The 18,026-nt window shown below is 38.4% G+C and overlaps 1 protein-coding gene across 3 annotated transcripts in view; it reads left to right on the top strand.

The window, feature by feature from the left end:
• scube1 (signal peptide, CUB domain, EGF-like 1) overlaps positions 1 to 18,026 on the top strand; it is a 137,197-nt gene that overhangs the window by 59,920 nt on the left and 59,251 nt on the right. For 2 of the 3 annotated variants that reach the window (XM_028450277.1, XM_028450278.1), the window contains exons 5-7: positions 9,246 to 9,374; positions 11,322 to 11,438; positions 15,778 to 15,867. In XM_028450277.1, coding sequence (XP_028306078.1) covers positions 9,246 to 9,374; positions 11,322 to 11,438; positions 15,778 to 15,867 — 336 coding nt within the window. The remainder of the gene's footprint in view (positions 1 to 9,245; positions 9,375 to 11,321; positions 11,439 to 15,777; positions 15,868 to 18,026) is intronic. The other variant, XM_028450279.1, reaches the window with a different exon arrangement.

Consider the following 18,026-nt stretch of genomic DNA (forward strand, 5'->3'; position numbering starts at 1 on the left):
CCTACGGGCACTGCATTAGTAACAATAAAGTCAAAAAGGAAAAACAGTTTATGAATAAGAAGTATTGGATTCTGCACACTTCAGCCTGCACCACATCTTTTTCTAATTTGTACACACACATGCACACAATGACAGCACAGACACACAACGGCACACACATCAACATCTGAACAGACCGCTTAGGGTTAAGGTTACATCTCATTATCAATTTAGTAGTTTACAGAAAGATGTCCTTTCAGATGATAACAGTTTTAATAAACTGAAACTTAAAAAATTTAAGAGGAGAAAGAAGTGGCTTGGATTCAGAACTAAATATATCTGCAAAACAAATAGGCCTATCTGTTAGAGTTTTGTTTGGAGCTATTGTTGGCGCTAGAGCTAAGTTAGAGCTACTCGTGTTTTGCTGAAGAACCGGTTTGGTTTTCCACCGCAAAAGCGGCAAGTTAGAGTCACGTCCTTGATTCACTTAAAACGTCAGTACGTCACTGATTACGTAGCAGTTTACCCATGAGCTCTTGGGCCATAATGCAGCTCATGCTTTGATGTCTTTGTTGACATCGTATGAATACTATCCTATCCTTTGTAAAGATTCAGCTGAACAACTTTACCCGTCTTCATTGGAGTCACAGGAATCTGCGACAACGTTCAGGAACACAGGTAATTATCAAAGACATTTTATTTCTTAACGTTCGTGTTAGTGTTAGCCTTTGCTAAGCTACTTAGCTTCAACTACGCTTGCAGTAGTACAGCAGATAAAGGCAATACATTGATTTTGATGTTTGTTTATCTTTATAGATGCTCTTAAGGCTGACTGTGCACGTCCGTGATGGTGCTGCTGGTGGGACTCAATAGAAACGTGTCCTGATGTCATTTCATTCGTCTGCATTTGGACCGAGGTCCTACTGTTAGTGTGACTGTAGGAATGCCATTGTATTTAAATAAACATATGTTTGTGTGTCATCTTCATCATGATGTTCAACTTGTGTTGGTGCTGTTATTATTGATCTAGGACACATGACAGCTTATTGATAACTTTGTTTGATTTGAGGAAATCTCAATAACTTTTTTTTAATTTAAATTTCCTACTCCTTAGGTATGTAGTGCATGAACTTTACATTCCTATAAATATATCAAAATAAAAAAGTAAACCTAATAGTATGCGCTACAGCAGGGCAGGTTATGTTTCTATCTAAAAAAATAACAAATGCTGATGTTTGAAACTCAGAATGAGTGGATGTAAAGAGCAATTAAATTATCTGGGGAAAAAAACAATGAACAATGTCCTTGTAGAATACAAAATAGATAACTTTATTTACAAAATGTGAAAATAGATTTACAAGGCAAGGCAAATTTATTTGTATAGTGCATTTCATACACAAACCAACTCAATATATATAAACATTTACTTAAAAAGAATTCTGGGTTTTCTATTACAAAGGGCCACAGCCTGCCCCTATCTGCTCCAGAATCAACACCAGTCCAACCAGTGCTGATGAGTTCATCATGAGCTGGAGGTTATGGATCATAGACGTGGTCCTGGTCCTGCTGGTTTTGTCCCATGAAGCGTGTCCCTGACTGCTCCAAGGAAGAAAATCTGCGTTAACATCTTCCTCCTTTTTTAGTTCTCCACAATAGTTTCATTTATTCATAAACAAATATAAATTTAAGTAAGTAGTGTATAATGATATTTCAGGATGGACCAACAGATAATATTGTTCATGTTGATGTTTGCATAGAATGAATAAATCTTACTGTGTTTGTTCTGAGATGAAAACGAGCTGACCTACAGATCAAACATTGGCTCCAAATCCACGTCAACAACTCTGAAATGAGCAAGAAATGTTGTTACCATATAGTTCAGTAATATTATAACATGGGCCATGGTGTAACAAGGGACGTTCTGAATGCAGGTCAATGATATATTGCTACTGCTGCTTTCAGGGTTGTAATTGTTTCCTAGCTCACCAGCCCCTAACTGGCTCGCCTGCACCACGTTATACATAACGTTCATAATATTGATGAAGGAATATTGCATGGTGAAATAAAACTTACCAGGATTTGTAACAGAGGTCTGCAGGACGAGTTCCTCGGTGGCTAACATGCTGTTCTGTCCGCGGGGCTCTGTCCTCTGTCCTTTGAATCTCTTCAGACACCCACAGTACCAGGAAGCAATGTTCTCCTCCTCTGACCAATGCTGTGTCTTCTTGGACTAACTTTAAATGTTTTTTTTGTTTTTTTTGGCTGTGCGCTAACGCAACAAGCTGATCGCAAGCTTAAAAAAAACGACTGCTTTTAGCTTTTGCAGGACCACTTTGGAGTAGCTAGTTGGGGTCGGCGTAGCTCTCGTTTTTAGCTCCGAGAGCTGGAGCTATGTTGATGGAAACAGAAAGAATTAAAGCTCAAACACTCGCGCTACCTCCAAGTTAGCTCCAGCTCTTGACCGGTGGAAAAGGGGCAACACTGCTCATGCACAAACACTGTAGGACCACTGTAAAAATGACGGACCGTACTACCCACGTGTGTCCAGCTGGTTCCTGGTCCATTGCATCGCTACCTTTTATTTTTTAAAGCTATTTCTGCTGAGATTTGCGAGTGTCCCTCTACTTTCAGGTTTTTTTTCTTCTTTTGTTTTAATGGCTAAACATCAGTGATCTTCTTCTTCTTCTAATTTGTACGTTGCATTTCCGGAAACAAGACCCCGACGTGTCGTGTCTGGATGTACAGTTTGAGCAGTCAATTTTTTTTAGAGTGTATGAATCGTGGGCTGTGCACATTCAGACTCAATGGAGTCGCACAGTTTCAACGATTGAAAAAAATCACACAGTGTTTCCCCCACTAAAAAGAAGCAGGATTATTATGTGACTGTAAATTAGGGCTAATTAAAGGGCAGCTTACAGGCTACATGCATTAACCCAAGAACACCTTAAACAAAGTTTCCCTGACAAAAGTGAGAAAAGACGCGCTTCAATTATAGCTGCTGTGCAAACAATTTTAGCAAAAAAGCATCAATTCTGAGCAACAAGCAGACTGTAAAAGACTGTAAGAAGATGGAAAAAGGTGACATTCGAATGTGCATTTTACATCAGTTCAGGCTTTAACTCACTTTTTGGCACAAGACACGATGCTGTGTGTAACTGAGTTAGAAGTGTCACCTGTGGATTCACTAACTGAAAAAGCCAGTCACCTGTATTCTTTCTTACTATGGACTCTATATTTTATTAAGCACCTTGAGATGATTTTGTTGTAATTTGCGCTATTTACTGTAAATAAAGTTGAATTGAATTCAATTGAATTAAACGGCTGTCAAAAATTCACTTATTAAGACAAAAGTCCCACAATACAGAAACAGCATCTAGACAGCATGGAGACGTTGGAAATTATTTAAACAACGATTTATTGGCTCATAAGTGAAAAACTGATATTTCAATATGCCTTTTTTGCATGATGAGTGAAATTCAAAATGCTGTAAGAAATGCAATTTTTTTAAGATACAATTCTGACATTTTCCAAACATCATCTACAATGATGATGATAAAATGTCTTGTTTTAATAAATGAACATTGAAAGTGTAATGGACTTCATAATGTGCAAAAGGTTTAAAGTTTTTTCAGTATTGAGGCTACAGTTTGGTGAAAGTTGAAAATCTATAGCTGATGGATGATTTGTTGTGAATTTTCTAAATGTTAAACTTTAGAGGCTTGCTGTACCCTTAAGACTGTTGGCCTGTTTTTGGAGGAAATCTGCAATCTGGTGATTGTTCGGGCATGGGAAGTAAGATTTCCTTGTAACACACAGTTTTCTGGCAGGTTCGGCTACCCGACCTCTAATAATTATGATAAAATGTTTTGAATGGAATTCTGAACAGATTAACCTTGAGCACAACAATCCATGGAGCTACTCCGTGCCCACATGGCACCACTTGTTGCGAAAGCAAATGAAAACACATCTTTCTCAGCTATTAAATGTGCTATAACCTGATCTGCTTATAAGTGTGTTTGGCAGGAAATGATAGTGTTACATCAGCATCAAATACATAACCTCTAACCTCACAACTAGTTTTTCAAGTTTTTTTATTTATTTAATAAAACATTGAGTAAATTCTGAGTAAAGAGATGCACACACAATACATATACAGAAGTACACACATACATATATTTGTATATACATAAACACACACACACACACACATCTATAATAGTGTTCATTAAACGGTATTGAAGCTCAGAAGATGACCTGCTGCGTTCAGTGCTGCTACTCTATTGTTACCACTGTATAGTCTTTAACCACAGGTGGCATATGCCAGCCACAGATATAGCATAAATTCATATTTATTTTTGCAAATAATGTTAATAACAGCTTCTTTTCCATTTCCATAGTCTGTCCACCTTATGGGGCTTTGGGGTGTGATGCACGAACAGTAGGTTTGTAATAACATGGCTTTGATATGCTTGGACCTCATCTGGATTTGGAGCCCCTAGAAGAGTGAGAATGAAGTGTGAAGAGATGGAAAAGGAAAGAATCCAGAAAATGAGACAGACAGAGGATAATAAAGAAAACAGTGGAGAGGTTGTGTGAGAGGCAGACTACTTTGGGGGTTCTAAGTGGGCCATGAAGAGGTGTCTCAGTGTTTTAGCTGGACCAGCTGGGGCTCCCAGTAGTTGTAAACCCACTGACCTTCCCAAACTAAACATAGCTGCATACTGAGCTGGAAAGATGTTAGAAAAATCATCAAAAATATCTACTAAGTCTTTACTTCTGACGAAGAAAACATGGTCACAACACTCTCCGATGAATGACATTGCAGGCATCAACACACTGAGATGCCAAGCACAGTCTTAGTAGCTTTGGGGTTGGAATATTTGTCAAAAAAGCTGAGCTTCAAATGTCGTTAAGAGTTAAGATTCAAAGCTGTTGTCAAAAAGACATAGTGTAGGCCTCATAGATCAATACATTGAAGATCATTTTCTTGAAAACAAATTTCTTGAAAGTTTGTTATCTCCACTGTGAACACTTAGCGATCTTGTTGGAAAAGTTTTGGGCATTGCATTGTGGGATCTGGAGTTCCATAGACGGATGCAAAGAAGAATTTTAGCTTCATTCTTACAAGAATTTATTGTGTTTTACCCCAAAAACTCTGCCAACGTCACTTCCCAAAACATTTCTGGTGTTTTCACGTCCTGAAAGTTTGGTTTTTTTTGCGGGGGCTTAGATGGAAAGAGCCGAATATTGCCAAAATTGAATGTTTGGCAGAGTCAGGTGATATCACGAGGAATACCAGGAACAAACTAGAACAAAGAGGGTGTTAAGCCTCACTGTTGCCCTTGTCTTGAGAAGAAACACAATAAATCACAGTAAGAATGAAGTAAAAACCCTTCTATGCATATGGGACTCCATATCCCACAATACAACGCCCAAAAACTTTTCTGACGATGTCAATAAGAGAGTATTTACAGTGGAGATCAAAATAAACTTTCAAGCCAAAGTGTCAACCTTTTACTTTTTTTTTTTTTTTAAAAGCAAATGATCTCAATTTATTGATCTATGAGGCCTACTGTACATTGTCTTTATCTGATGAATACAATTTCTTCTCCAGCAGCTTTCAACAACAAATATTGTACAAACTTTAAGAATTCTGGCCAATCAGAGCAACCTATCAGAGGGTAATGCACACATGAAGCAGAAACATAAGCATTACCAGCTTTTACAGAAATGAGCACCTATGATGATGTCACAAAACAGAATAATTTTCTTATTTGCATCAGATCCATGTACACATTTTGCGAGAAAGTGTGTTCGAGATTAACAGTATTAGTTTGTAGTGGCAAAGGTATCCGAATCTTGTTTAAAAGTTTCAAAGCTTATCAAGGACAGTTTCACTTTACATCATGAGGATTGTGTGTGTGTGTGTGTGTTTTTTTTATATATTTATATATATATATATATAGTTAAAGACAGTTTGAATTTCAGTGTTTATCTTTTTTGTGGCATAATAAAGACTCTTGCAATGTAAAGCTCCAGGCAGTTTCTTATTGGCTTCTTTGATCAATGAGCTTTTACTCTCTTTCTTGTCACTGGTAATGACTCAACACAGATTCTTTACTTTTCTGACCTTCATACTTGAGACCATGACTCTCAGTTTGTTTGATTAAGTGAGATGGAGCTTCACATATCCGCATACACCCAAAGAAACATGAGGGTTTTCCACACTGGGCGAGTGAACATGTCAGTGAGCTGTAGGCTCTGCTGCAGAGACACTGCGGACACAGCGAGAGGCCACGGTGCGCGCCCGCAGCTCTGTTTGCTGTTTTAGAGTGTATTGTGCTGAGCGTCCTGCCTGTGTCCGCTTTTCCCCCTGCCTCAGTTTGTTTGACTGTGTCCATGTTATAAGTGATTGTAGAAACATGGATTACTGACGTGTTTAGTTTTCAAATAATGCCAATGCATGCTTTGGCAATCATTCCACAGTATTTTATTTCCTGGCTCCAAATAATACAAGGTACTTTTACCAAATGGGTTTAGAAATCAGTGCCTACATAGAGGTGAATAGTAAGTAAAATATGTGTAAAAAATTGTGTAATAGTAAATGATTCTGAAATGAAAATTAGTTTAAAATCTTAATTAACTACTTGGAGGCACCGTCTCCTTGAAGGATTGGGCTGCTTGTATGATGTACTTTGATGGATTGGTGCTGTTTGGAGTGGACAGCTCGAAAAGCAGTGCTTTAACAAAGAACTTTTTGTTTGTGAAAGGGGCTCTTTAGGGGGAAAGGCACTATAATGAAGTACTTGAAGCACTCTCTGGCCTCTAAAGCGACATTATTTGCCATGGGGACCAGGAAAGGGTTGACAGTTGAACACTAATCCTGAGCAGATAGATGTTGAATAATGACAAAGATGTTAATAACATGAGAGTGCTGAGGACCAATTTATTAGATTATTATTTTTAATACATATTATATATGGGTTTTGATGATGCAAACATGTAATCATAATTTTCTAGTGTTTTTTCTTTTCCTTGAATTGTTTTTGTCATATGGGAATTTAATAAATAAAGCTATGATGATCAACAATTTCTTAGGGATCTGTACGTGCTACCAAGACATATTTACACATTTTACTTTATTATTAGGATTTGTGATTTTTTTTTAGATCAGCAGATAAATATAAGCAGAGACCCAAATTCCATGGATCACACAATCTTTATTATAATAAACTGTCCATTCTCAAAGAAGCATTTAAAGAAAAAGGTCCTTTCACAACCCACAATACATTATTGAATGAATGACTGAACAAATGAACATTTTCAATGGATTTATTGAAAAATCTGTTTTTCCTTGACAGGCTTAAAAGTGAAGACTTGTAAAGGATTATGGTATTTTTCCCCCTTTTACAGTTAAAGTGTGTGGCACTTACTACTCAACCTAGAAGCTAAGTTCAATAATGCTTTCTAAAACTCTGATAGTTTGAGTTACAATAAAACAATGGTCCCCGAAAGAACGGGGAGGTAAGACTGTGGGATGGAGTGTAGGTGTGGTGAAGATTAGACGGTAACTGAGGGGCAATGGTGTGGAAGGACTTGTAGGTGATGTAATTCAAGATCTGACCTGGAGCCAGTGGGGATGGATGAGGATGGGTGTGATGTGCCACGGGAGATGTTTTTAAGATGGGCTTGGTAACGAATTTGTGTGTGGAATGAGAGGGTGAAGTCCAAAACATCAGAGGAGGGTGAGGTGATGGAATGATCACCAACCTTCCTGAGCAGAAGTTTAGGGGCTACATCCATCAGCTCAGTTTTATGATTGTTAAGTTTGAGTAGGTTTGATGTAATTCAAGTTTTTATATCAATAATGTAGCTAACGAGAGACTGAGATGAGAGATGGGCAGAGGGCTTTGTGCTGATGGAGCGTTTGTTATCATCGGCATAGCTATAAAAACTGAGAACATGGTGAGGAACGATTTCACCAAGTGGGAACATGAAAAAAGTGAAGAGCAAGGGGCCTAGCATGGAGCCTTGGGGGACGCCTTGATTGACAGAGGCGTAGGGGGAGGAACAGCCAACAGGAGTAACAAACTGTTACAGGCTAGAGAATAAAAATGGTAAAAAGCACGACAGTATTTGGTGAGCCTGAGATATTTACGTATGCTAGTGAAAAGAATGGAGTAGGAAATAGTGTGGAAGGCAACAGAAAGGTTGAGGAGGATGAGTATTGATAAATCCAGAGTCTGCAGCAATGATTAGGTATCAGTGTTGTGGCTAGAATGGTACACAGCCTGAAAGGGTTCGTAGAGGACATGGTTGGACTTATGTTGATTGATTCAAGCAGGGTACAAAGATAATGAGGCTGTTTTTGTCTCGATTTTCCTTTTTACCAATCAAGGACGGTGTGATTAATTGACATGTTTTATAAGATTTTCCTATAATATTATATTGTGCTCTGAGATGTGTTAAGAATGAATTTGTCCTGATAATTGCATCTAAAACAGGTTGGGGCAGACAATTGTAAATATTAAAGCGGTTTAACATTTATGACCAAAACTCATTGTGTGGGGAAAGCCAACAAATCCCAAATCATAGAGAAGTGAGCTGACTTAGAAACACGTAATGCTGCGTTCAAGGCAACGCCGAACTTGAGTTCTGAGTTCAGCAGCAGCACGTCGAAAAATCTCAAACATAGTTGAACGCTAAAATATCCGATATTTTTTAGAGGGCAGGAGCTTCGACTTCAGATGGTGGTGACGTAATGTTTGTGTGTGTTGTGCTGTCTTGAGATTATCAGAGCACACGCACAGTACGATCAATACTGTTCTATGCCTAATTTATTTTTCTTTAATCTTGTGTGTGTGGACTAAAACAGATGAAAAATATCATCATTTATAGAAACTCCTTATTTGTGTACACCGCTTAAGTCGGCAACTGCTTTTTCTAAGTCATTTGTAAAACCGTTGGTCAAAATTGATTAATTGATTTTATATGAAAGGTTTGAAGCTTCTTAAAATGTTAATTGAATACTAAGAGTAAATTCTCTTTAATTAATTTTCATCTAGTTGTGGAAAAACCTTTTTTCTCCATTTTTTTGATGTTTTCTTTGGAGTGGACAAAGCTTTGTCAGATCTTTAGGCTTGAATCAGGATGTGGTGAACGTTGGAGCTGGTTGGCCTTTTGGTCAGTTCATCATCAGCACACCTGATCAGGCTTTTCACATGTTCCAGATAAATGTGTACTACATACATTTATCTCCTGTGCAGATGGAATGAACTGCATGAACAAGCAACACGGATGTGCCCACATCTGCAGAGAGGCACCAGGCAAAGGAGGGGTATCCTGTGAGTGCCGGCCGGGCTTTGAGCTCTCCAGAAACCAGAAGGACTGCACATGTACGTATCACATCTGACACACTTTCAGGATATATTTATGTTTAATTAGCTGACACGTTACATCTCACTGATACTGGATTTATTACAATATTCCAATGTGAATGCATTCTTTGTCTAATTTGTTTTGTCCATCTTCACTTAGCTGTCTCTTTATTTCACCGTTCACATTACATCACAATAAACATCTGCAATAGCAATGATGGACACCTTCCAGTAGGCCTTCAGTGATGAAATATGAGTGTGGACATTTAATACCAAAATCATTTGAGCGTTGCAGGCCAGGCTGAGGGTGCTGAAGGATTAAGGGAGGAGAATTCATGTCTATAAACACTGCTCTGCTGCTCAAACCCTGTTTTTCCGCCTCATGCCTTCAGCCATGGAATTTAAGGGCTGCTGTTTTTGGGAGGAAAAAAACAAGCTTTTAGTTACATCGTTTGGCAACACATCTTGTTCTGCTCTCTCAAACAGCAGGATCATAAAGACCCTGAAAGCCTCTGAAAGACTGTAATGCATTTCCACTGCGCCAGTATTTCTTTAGTGGCAAGGGACCAGAGCTCTTGAGTGTGGCGGCACAAGACAGTTGTTAAACAGTGATGAAGGAAATGTCAGTTATGGTCACATAGCACACACGCACGCACACATGCATGCACGCACACACGTTAGGACTTCCACACTGAACTCACCACCTTTGCTGGATGACTCTACAAAACTCCTGCTCTAGTATAACATTCGCGACTCAAGGAAGAGAAGGAATCGAACCCTTGTTTTTTTCAGGTAAAGACATAGAATAGACCTCATAGATCAGTAAATAAAAGATTAAATAGATTTAAAAAGCTGAAAGTCGAAAATTTGTTTTTATATCCACTGTAAACATTCCGTTTATTGCCACTTTTGAAAAACTTTTGCACATTGCATTGTGGGATGTGGAGTCATGTAGATGTACACAAGTTTTTTTACTTCATTCTTACTATGATTTTGTGTGTTTGCCTCCAAAAACTCTGTCAAAGTGACTTCCCAACACATTTCTGGTGTTTTCACAAACTGAAAGTTGTGGCAAAACAATGGCAGATGTTTATTTTAGGGCTGACACGAAAAGATTCAAATCTGACCAAAATGTCTCGTGAAGTGATATCACAGGGAATGTGGAGATGGGGAAATTGGTGCATAGCAGTTTTTTATATAACCGCTAATACCAGGAACAAACTAGAACAAAGATGATGTCAAGCCACTCAGTTATCCTTGTCTGGAGAAGTAACACAAAAAATTACGGTAATGATAAAGTAAAAACACTTCATCCATTTGTGGGTCTCCACATCCCACAATGCAATGTACTGAACTTTTCCAGCAATGTCAGTGAAGATCAAAACACGCTTTTGAGCAGAAAATCAACCTTTAACACTTTTTTCAAGCAAATTATCATCAATTTATTGATCCATGATGCGTGCACTGTCTTATTTTAGCTTTAAGTAAAAGTACAGATCATTGTGTGAAACTTTTACATGTACTGGCTCATTTCCAATGTTTGGAAAAGTAAAAAGTACAGATTTTAAAAGATATAATATTGCATGCCTGTCTTCTACAATTGTTTATTCACTAGTTTCAGATACAACATTATTCTAATAAAAATATAAATCTGCATGTTAAAAACATTTACATCTGTATCTTAAAGAGATCATAATTTTAGCTGTGATTCATAGGAGAGTTAATTGCAATTTTTTAATAGTTTCTGACAGTAAAAGTGGTACCTACAACGTGTTAGGCTGCTGATTGTATGATTTTTCCATCTGTGTTGTGTTTTGATGTCCGATGCTGTCGCTGACAAGTACAGCTGCTACAGCATTATGTCCGAACTGTCGCGGACACTTGTGTGTGTAGTTCATCCTTGTTTTAGTGTATTTTTGTACCTCCCTGGTTCATTTTCCCTGACTGTCCTCCCATGTCTGTCAGTGACGTGTAACTATGGAAACGGTGGTTGCCAGCACACATGCGATGACACAGATACGGGGCCAGTGTGCGGCTGCCATCAGAAGTACGCCCTACACTCAGACAGCAAGACCTGCATCGGTGAGTGACCACACACACACACACACACACGCAGTACACGCCCACAAACACACAGTTGTTTACCCTGATGAGGGACTTGTTTTAGATGGAAAATCTTTTTTTTTTTTTTTTACAGTTTAAAGATAGACAGGATTTGGGATTTCACAACAATTCTGCCATCAGTGCAACATTAGCAGTAATCACAAACATTTGCTAAGTTCGCATTCTTAAAGAATTTCAATTGATTATACATTTTTAAAAAAAATCTATATACAGACTTTGTGTGTGTAAGGGATAAGGGATTATTATTATTATATATATATATATATATATATATATATATATATATATATAAAAAATAACCCTAACCCTATATTTTAAAACTACATGTGGGATTCAGTTACTACTTTAAGCTAATTTTTGCTAAACAGGTTATGGTTCAACATTTGAACTCAATTTGCCATTCCAAGCCTGAAACACAATCCAAGTCATCAAACATGTTCTTTCCTCCATCAGCATTAAGGAACAATAAAGTGACAAAAGCTATTGTTCTCATTGGTATTCAAATTATTGCTGTTTTTCCACCTTAACTTTATTACAGTCAATATGTTCAGGCTTTTGGGAGCCATTTTCACCATAAGGCTTAAAGTCTGCAGTGCTGTCCTAAACTCATCAACACAATCATCACTGTTGATGAGGGATCAGCAGGCAGATCTTCCTCTGGTCAAACCGTGTACCACTTACTGTCAAGCATTCCTCTGAATCCCACCTCTCACATCCAGTAGTTTCACTTTCAGCTCAATATTTTACTTCAGCAATATAGGTTGAGTGAGGCATTCGAGGTAAGTGAAGCAGTTAGTAGCTATTAACTGTAATTGACCTCAGTTTGGGGAAGTAACTGGTTGGCAATAAAATGATTGCAACACAGACAGGTCTCCCAGAATTGTTTATGTATAACGCACAGTTATTTATTCCTCAGTCTTCTTTTTAATTTATTGAACTACAATGCTTATATACTGTAAAGGTCTTTGTTTCTTCACAACTTCCATATTTCTAAATAGTAGCTGCTCAAAGCTTTCTTTATAGTTGCTGTACAATAAAGTAACTGAGTTATAGGCATAGAGTACAACATTCAGGTCAGTGCTAATGCTAACATTAGATTATAGCATAGAAGTGCTTCTTAAACTACACTGCTTGGCAAACACAGCTGTGATGCTGGACAGAAAAAAGAACAATAACGTATAATAATAAGTTACAGATCAGTATGTGCAACCATTCAACAATTCTTTGGACTGTTTACACATCATTGGTCATTTAGCATGGATTAATTAGAAGGAATGAAATATAAACACATGCTCTGAATGTTTAACAATATTTATGTTAAGGATTTCCATTAAGTTGGCTTTGTACATCCATTGTGAATGGACATTGAAACAGGTTGTTACATTCTTGAGGCATCGTTGCTCCTTAAAAAAGGGTGACGTATGATGATGTAAAGCCAGCAGATTAAACATTGATTATTATGATGATTGTATTGTTGGTCACTCCACCTGATTTCTGAATGTAAGGTGTATTTGTTTTGTTGCCAAAGAAACTCTCATTATGAAATCTAACAAGTTGGTGTTCTAGACGTCATTCCATCAAAGCTACTGAGGAAAATATCCTCCTCTGAGCAGAAGACAGTGGTCAATAAATGAGAAATTATTTACAGGTACGCATGAAGGATGATTTGTTGATGTGCCACAACCGTGAAAACACTTCCATGTTTCTAAGCCTCATCAATGGAACACTTGCTAGCACTGCCGGTTTGTTGCAGTGCCAAGTATTGGACTGCCACTAACTCTTTTTTCCAGTTGCTTTGAAGAAGCGGAACAGTTGATGAAGCTAAAGCCGTGGAGAAGAAAGAGACTGAGAGTGGAAACCCTCCTGTCGTCCTTTTCCCAGTCCTTCTGTCTCCTGTCTATTTACTTTCTGTTTTTCTGCCTGTCTTCATAATTGAAGAAAGGAACTTTTCTGTCTGTATAGTTCAAGTGACCCAACTGCTTTAGTGGTCAAGCATTTACCAGACCCACATCTTCCTACCCTTTCAGTGTTCCTTCCTTTCTCCTCCTGCTGCTCTCTGGTGATAGTACCTGATTGCCTGTCCTGTCTGAGCATCTATGCCAAAACCAAATGTGGTAAAATTAGGGAGTAATCCTCAGTGAACAAGAGGAAAGAGTGACTCTGGGTGGGTGGGGTTGGAAGCCTCGTGTCAGACTCCGTGGCTCAAAACAGCGGACATCTCAATTGCAGCCTTATCTTAGCTTAAAACATCCACCAAAGCAAACCTAACCTACTCTAAACTCTCTCACTTCCTCCTCATTCTGCACCTCCTCTCAAACCTTGTCAAAACACCACCAGGGGGCCAAAACCAAAAAGCTCCCTCCATGTCTCCTACACCATCCATCTCTCCTTCCACTCCATCTTTTGCTGCACAAACATCCATCAGCAGATGGGGGCTTGTACTTGTTAACACACACTTGTCCTCAAACCTGCATGTGTCCACTCACAATGTGCCCCTTTTGCCACTGCTTCTCTCTCTCACTAACCCACTCGTATGTCCATGGTCTGCTGCATGAGAGAGCCTACACTGCATCTGTGTGGTCCACATGAACCTTCCCTTGTGGTTTCTTTTACCCCACCGTTTTGAAATGACACCATGATTTTTTTGTGTTTTTAGCAAATCTGGTCCATCTTTTCCTTCCAGTGCATTGGTTTTTATCATTCTCCTCCTCTAGCTGTTGTAGAGTGGGGTGGTTTCACTACCCCTCCGCATTGCACAACGTTCCCCCCACCAACCCACCTCACTACCCACCACTGTGTCCTGTGTACTTTAGGCTCTCTCTTCAATTCACCCTTCTCTGTAGGCCCTTTGACCACCACTTTAGTCCCCATAGCACTCTTTAGGAGACAGTGGCGGGGACTTCCCTCATCCCACTCCTTCTCAACCTGTCCTATATACACTTAAACACACATACGCATACACTCAAACGCACACACTCCCACTTTGACAGATGATTTATTTTTTTCACACACTGAAGCAAAGCCGATACTTATTGTGCACACGCTGGTATGCTCAAGCCTTCCATTGAACAATCAAATACATTCACACAAGTACATTTCACCTTTTAGCTCCAAAAAAGCCTACATTCATTCTCCAAGTGTGCTTCACTGAGCCCTCCACTTTGTCCATCATGAGCATGAGAGGAGAGGAAGAACATTGAAGCAGGCCTAGGATTGTGAGTGGAGGTTAGGAGCAACAATACTGGCCCTCTGTATAAACTCACCACACCTCCTTTACTCAATAAGCCTGAGAGTTTACATCAAAGGCAGCTAGTGGCGTCCATTCACAGAAACATGCTTATTCAGCCTCTAATGATCCAGGCCCAGTGAAAGATTGTCTTTCCCATCCCAAACCTCAATTACTAGAGTCCAACTTTCCCAAAGTGTGCCTAATCAACCTGCAGATTGACAACATACACACCACTGAGCTGCCCAGCCTTCTTGGGAATTAGGTTTTTCCAGCATTGGATGTTAAAGTCAGCTGTGATGTGTTCCATAGACAAACAGGCAACCAGCACTGCCCCAGATTACCTCTTGTTTTCTGCATGCCTCGTATACCAACCCATAGTGTGCTTATTCCTTCTCTATGTCCTTCCTACTTCTCCTTCACTATTTCTGATTATCTGTTATATCCAACCCTCTCATATTTCCATTACTCTTTCCAACTCTTTTTCATATTTATCTTTGTTGCTACCATTTTCCTCTCATTGTTGTGTTCATCATCACCCGGTACTCTCTGGCCTCTTTCTCCATGCCCACATTCAAGGCGGCCTGTTGCGGAAATGTTGGAAACGTGTATGCCACTGCCTTTCCCCCGTCTTCCTCCTCCATCCCATTGCGGGAGAATCTTTGCAAAATGTGGCTGTTTGGTATGGAAGATAGCATTGGTGACAAAAGCAAAGTCAACCACTGAATTCAGGAAAACTTTGGTCCAAATCATCCCTCAAAACTTGTGGCATCTGTCATTTTTCAGAGCTCCTCCCTTCCCCTCCCGACTCCTTCCCTTAATAAGCTCCACATCAATGCTGATCATTTTTCATTTTCATTTTTTAATCCTTCTGTTTTTCTCTGTGGGATTGATCATGTGTTTGGGGCATTAACACTCTAACAGGGATATTGAAGCTTCTTTATCGCTCCTTGCTTCTTGGCTTTTTTTTTTTGTTTTGCTCAAACACCAAAAGGGGCTGAAGGTCTGGTCATTTGGGCTTCTCATTAACCTGCTGCTCACTGTTTGTCCCCTTGTCACTTGTGTTTTTAGAGAAAGATGAGGCTGCAATTGAGAGCTCTGAGTTCAATGCCACGTCAGTAGCTGATGTGGACAAGCGGGTGAAACGGCGGCTACTTATGGGTAACTCTTTTCTTCCTCTTTCTATGTGTTGCCATGGCGCTTGTGCTTGTATCCCCGACACTACACCTCTTCGTTGCTCTCTGGTCTTCCTATTTTGTCTTTTCCCCTTAAAAAAAAAAAACAGTTGTGAATCGATGGTCCATACTGTGTCTGAACAAAAGAGATCACATCTTATTTTTCCCACTTTACCAACCCAACACTTGAATGTTTTAAAGGTTTCTCACAGACTAACATTTATGCACATTTATGCATAATATATCGAACTAAAAAAGTCTGTTTTTGTTTTCCAACATCACAAGTCTGCTGAAAAAGTCTCATTTTGGTCTGTGTAGACTGATTCAGGAGGTACCTGCTGCTGATTAAAAAATTATTCCCTGTGCATTAATCGACGAAGAATAACTGTAATTAAACACATTTAAATGGTCGTGCATTCTATTCAAAGGGATCAAGTATCATACCTGCTTTGACAGACTGGGGCTATTACTTCCTGATTTTGTGTGCAACTTCCTGTGTGATATAAAGATTAAATATGTATGCTAGTAAAACTTTTAAATTAGGGCCGGGAATTGATTAAAAAAAAAAAAAATACTAAAATGAATTAATCGCAAATCTGAAAAAAATGCCAGCAATTGATTGCAGTTTAATGCATTGTCAGCTTCTAATAAACATGCAAAAATGTAGAAAAAAAAGTTTAATTTAACCAAATGTTTGCATAGAAAGTGCATAACGTTGAGGTGTAACAAAAAATAACTTAATATGTCTTTAAAAGACAAAGCTTAAAACAAATACGTTTCTTGTGATTCACAACATTGTTTATGCAACATTGTACTATTCTATAATGTAAATGCTGAACAGAAAATTAGAACCTCAGCTGTAAAGCTGGCACTAAAAGCTTATTTAAAACTATGTTTGAAATGTAATTATGTAATGTAAACGATGTACAGTCATTTTTCACAGCAGCAGTAGAACATCAGTAACAAGAATGCATTGGTTCCTATCAGTATATTCATGCAAAGGCTGGAATTTCTCAGCACTACAAAACCCTCTGCAAACAAAATAACCACCTGTCTTCTGGGGTCTGATGTACAGCGTGTCGATTTTGGAAAAACATTGTTTTTCTGGAAGGCAGTTTAAATTGGTGTCCCCCGTTGCAATTTGAAATACCTGACGCAATCCCACATCTTCAACAATATTGTAGGGCAGCAATTTGTAGCTATCCAACAAGCTGTTGCATTGGTTAACTTGTCATTAATTTGTTTGGAAAGCAGCCACCAAACTTCTCCAGAGTTGTTTGCCATAGTCCACCGGGTCTGCCTGATGCCGCCGCCGCTGAACCAGAATGCTGCACACATATAACTTTTGTCTTGTCCACATCCCCTTCTGGCAATAATTGAAAGCTAAACTGTTCATTTAGAAGTGTGTGTTTTGATAGATAGATAGATAGATAGATAGATAGATAGACAGATACTGTAGATAGATAGATAGATAGATACTGTAGATAGAGAGATAGATAGATACTGTAGATAGATAGATAGATACTGTAGATAGATAGATAGATAGATAGATAGATAGATAGATAGATAGATACTGTAGATAGATAGATAGATAGATAGATAGATAGATACTGTAGATAGATAGATAGATAGATAGATAGATACTGTAGATAGATAGATAGATAGATAGATAGATAGATAGATAGATAGATAGATACTGTAGATAGATAGATAGATAGATAGATACTGTAGATAGACAGATACTGTAGATAGATAGATAGATAGATAGATAGATAGATACTGTAGATAGATAGATAGATAGATAGATACTGTAGATAGACAGATACTGTAGATAGATAGATAGATACTGTAGATAGATAGATAGATAGATAGATAGATAGATAGATACTGTAGATAGATAGATAGATAGATAGATACTGTAGATAGACAGATACTGTAGATAGATAGATAGATACTGTAGATAGATAGATAGATAGATAGATAGATAGATAGATAGATACTGTAGATAGATAAATAGATAGATAGATAGATAGATAGATAGATAGATAGATAGATAGATAGAGAGAGAGATACTGTAGATAGATAGATAGATAGATAGATAGATACTGTAGATAGATAGATAGATAGATAGATACTGTAGATAGA

The sequence above is a fragment of the Gouania willdenowi genome, chromosome 6 (assembly GCF_900634775.1).
Source record: "Gouania willdenowi chromosome 6, fGouWil2.1, whole genome shotgun sequence".
Taxonomy (NCBI): Eukaryota; Metazoa; Chordata; class Actinopteri; order Blenniiformes; family Gobiesocidae; genus Gouania; species Gouania willdenowi.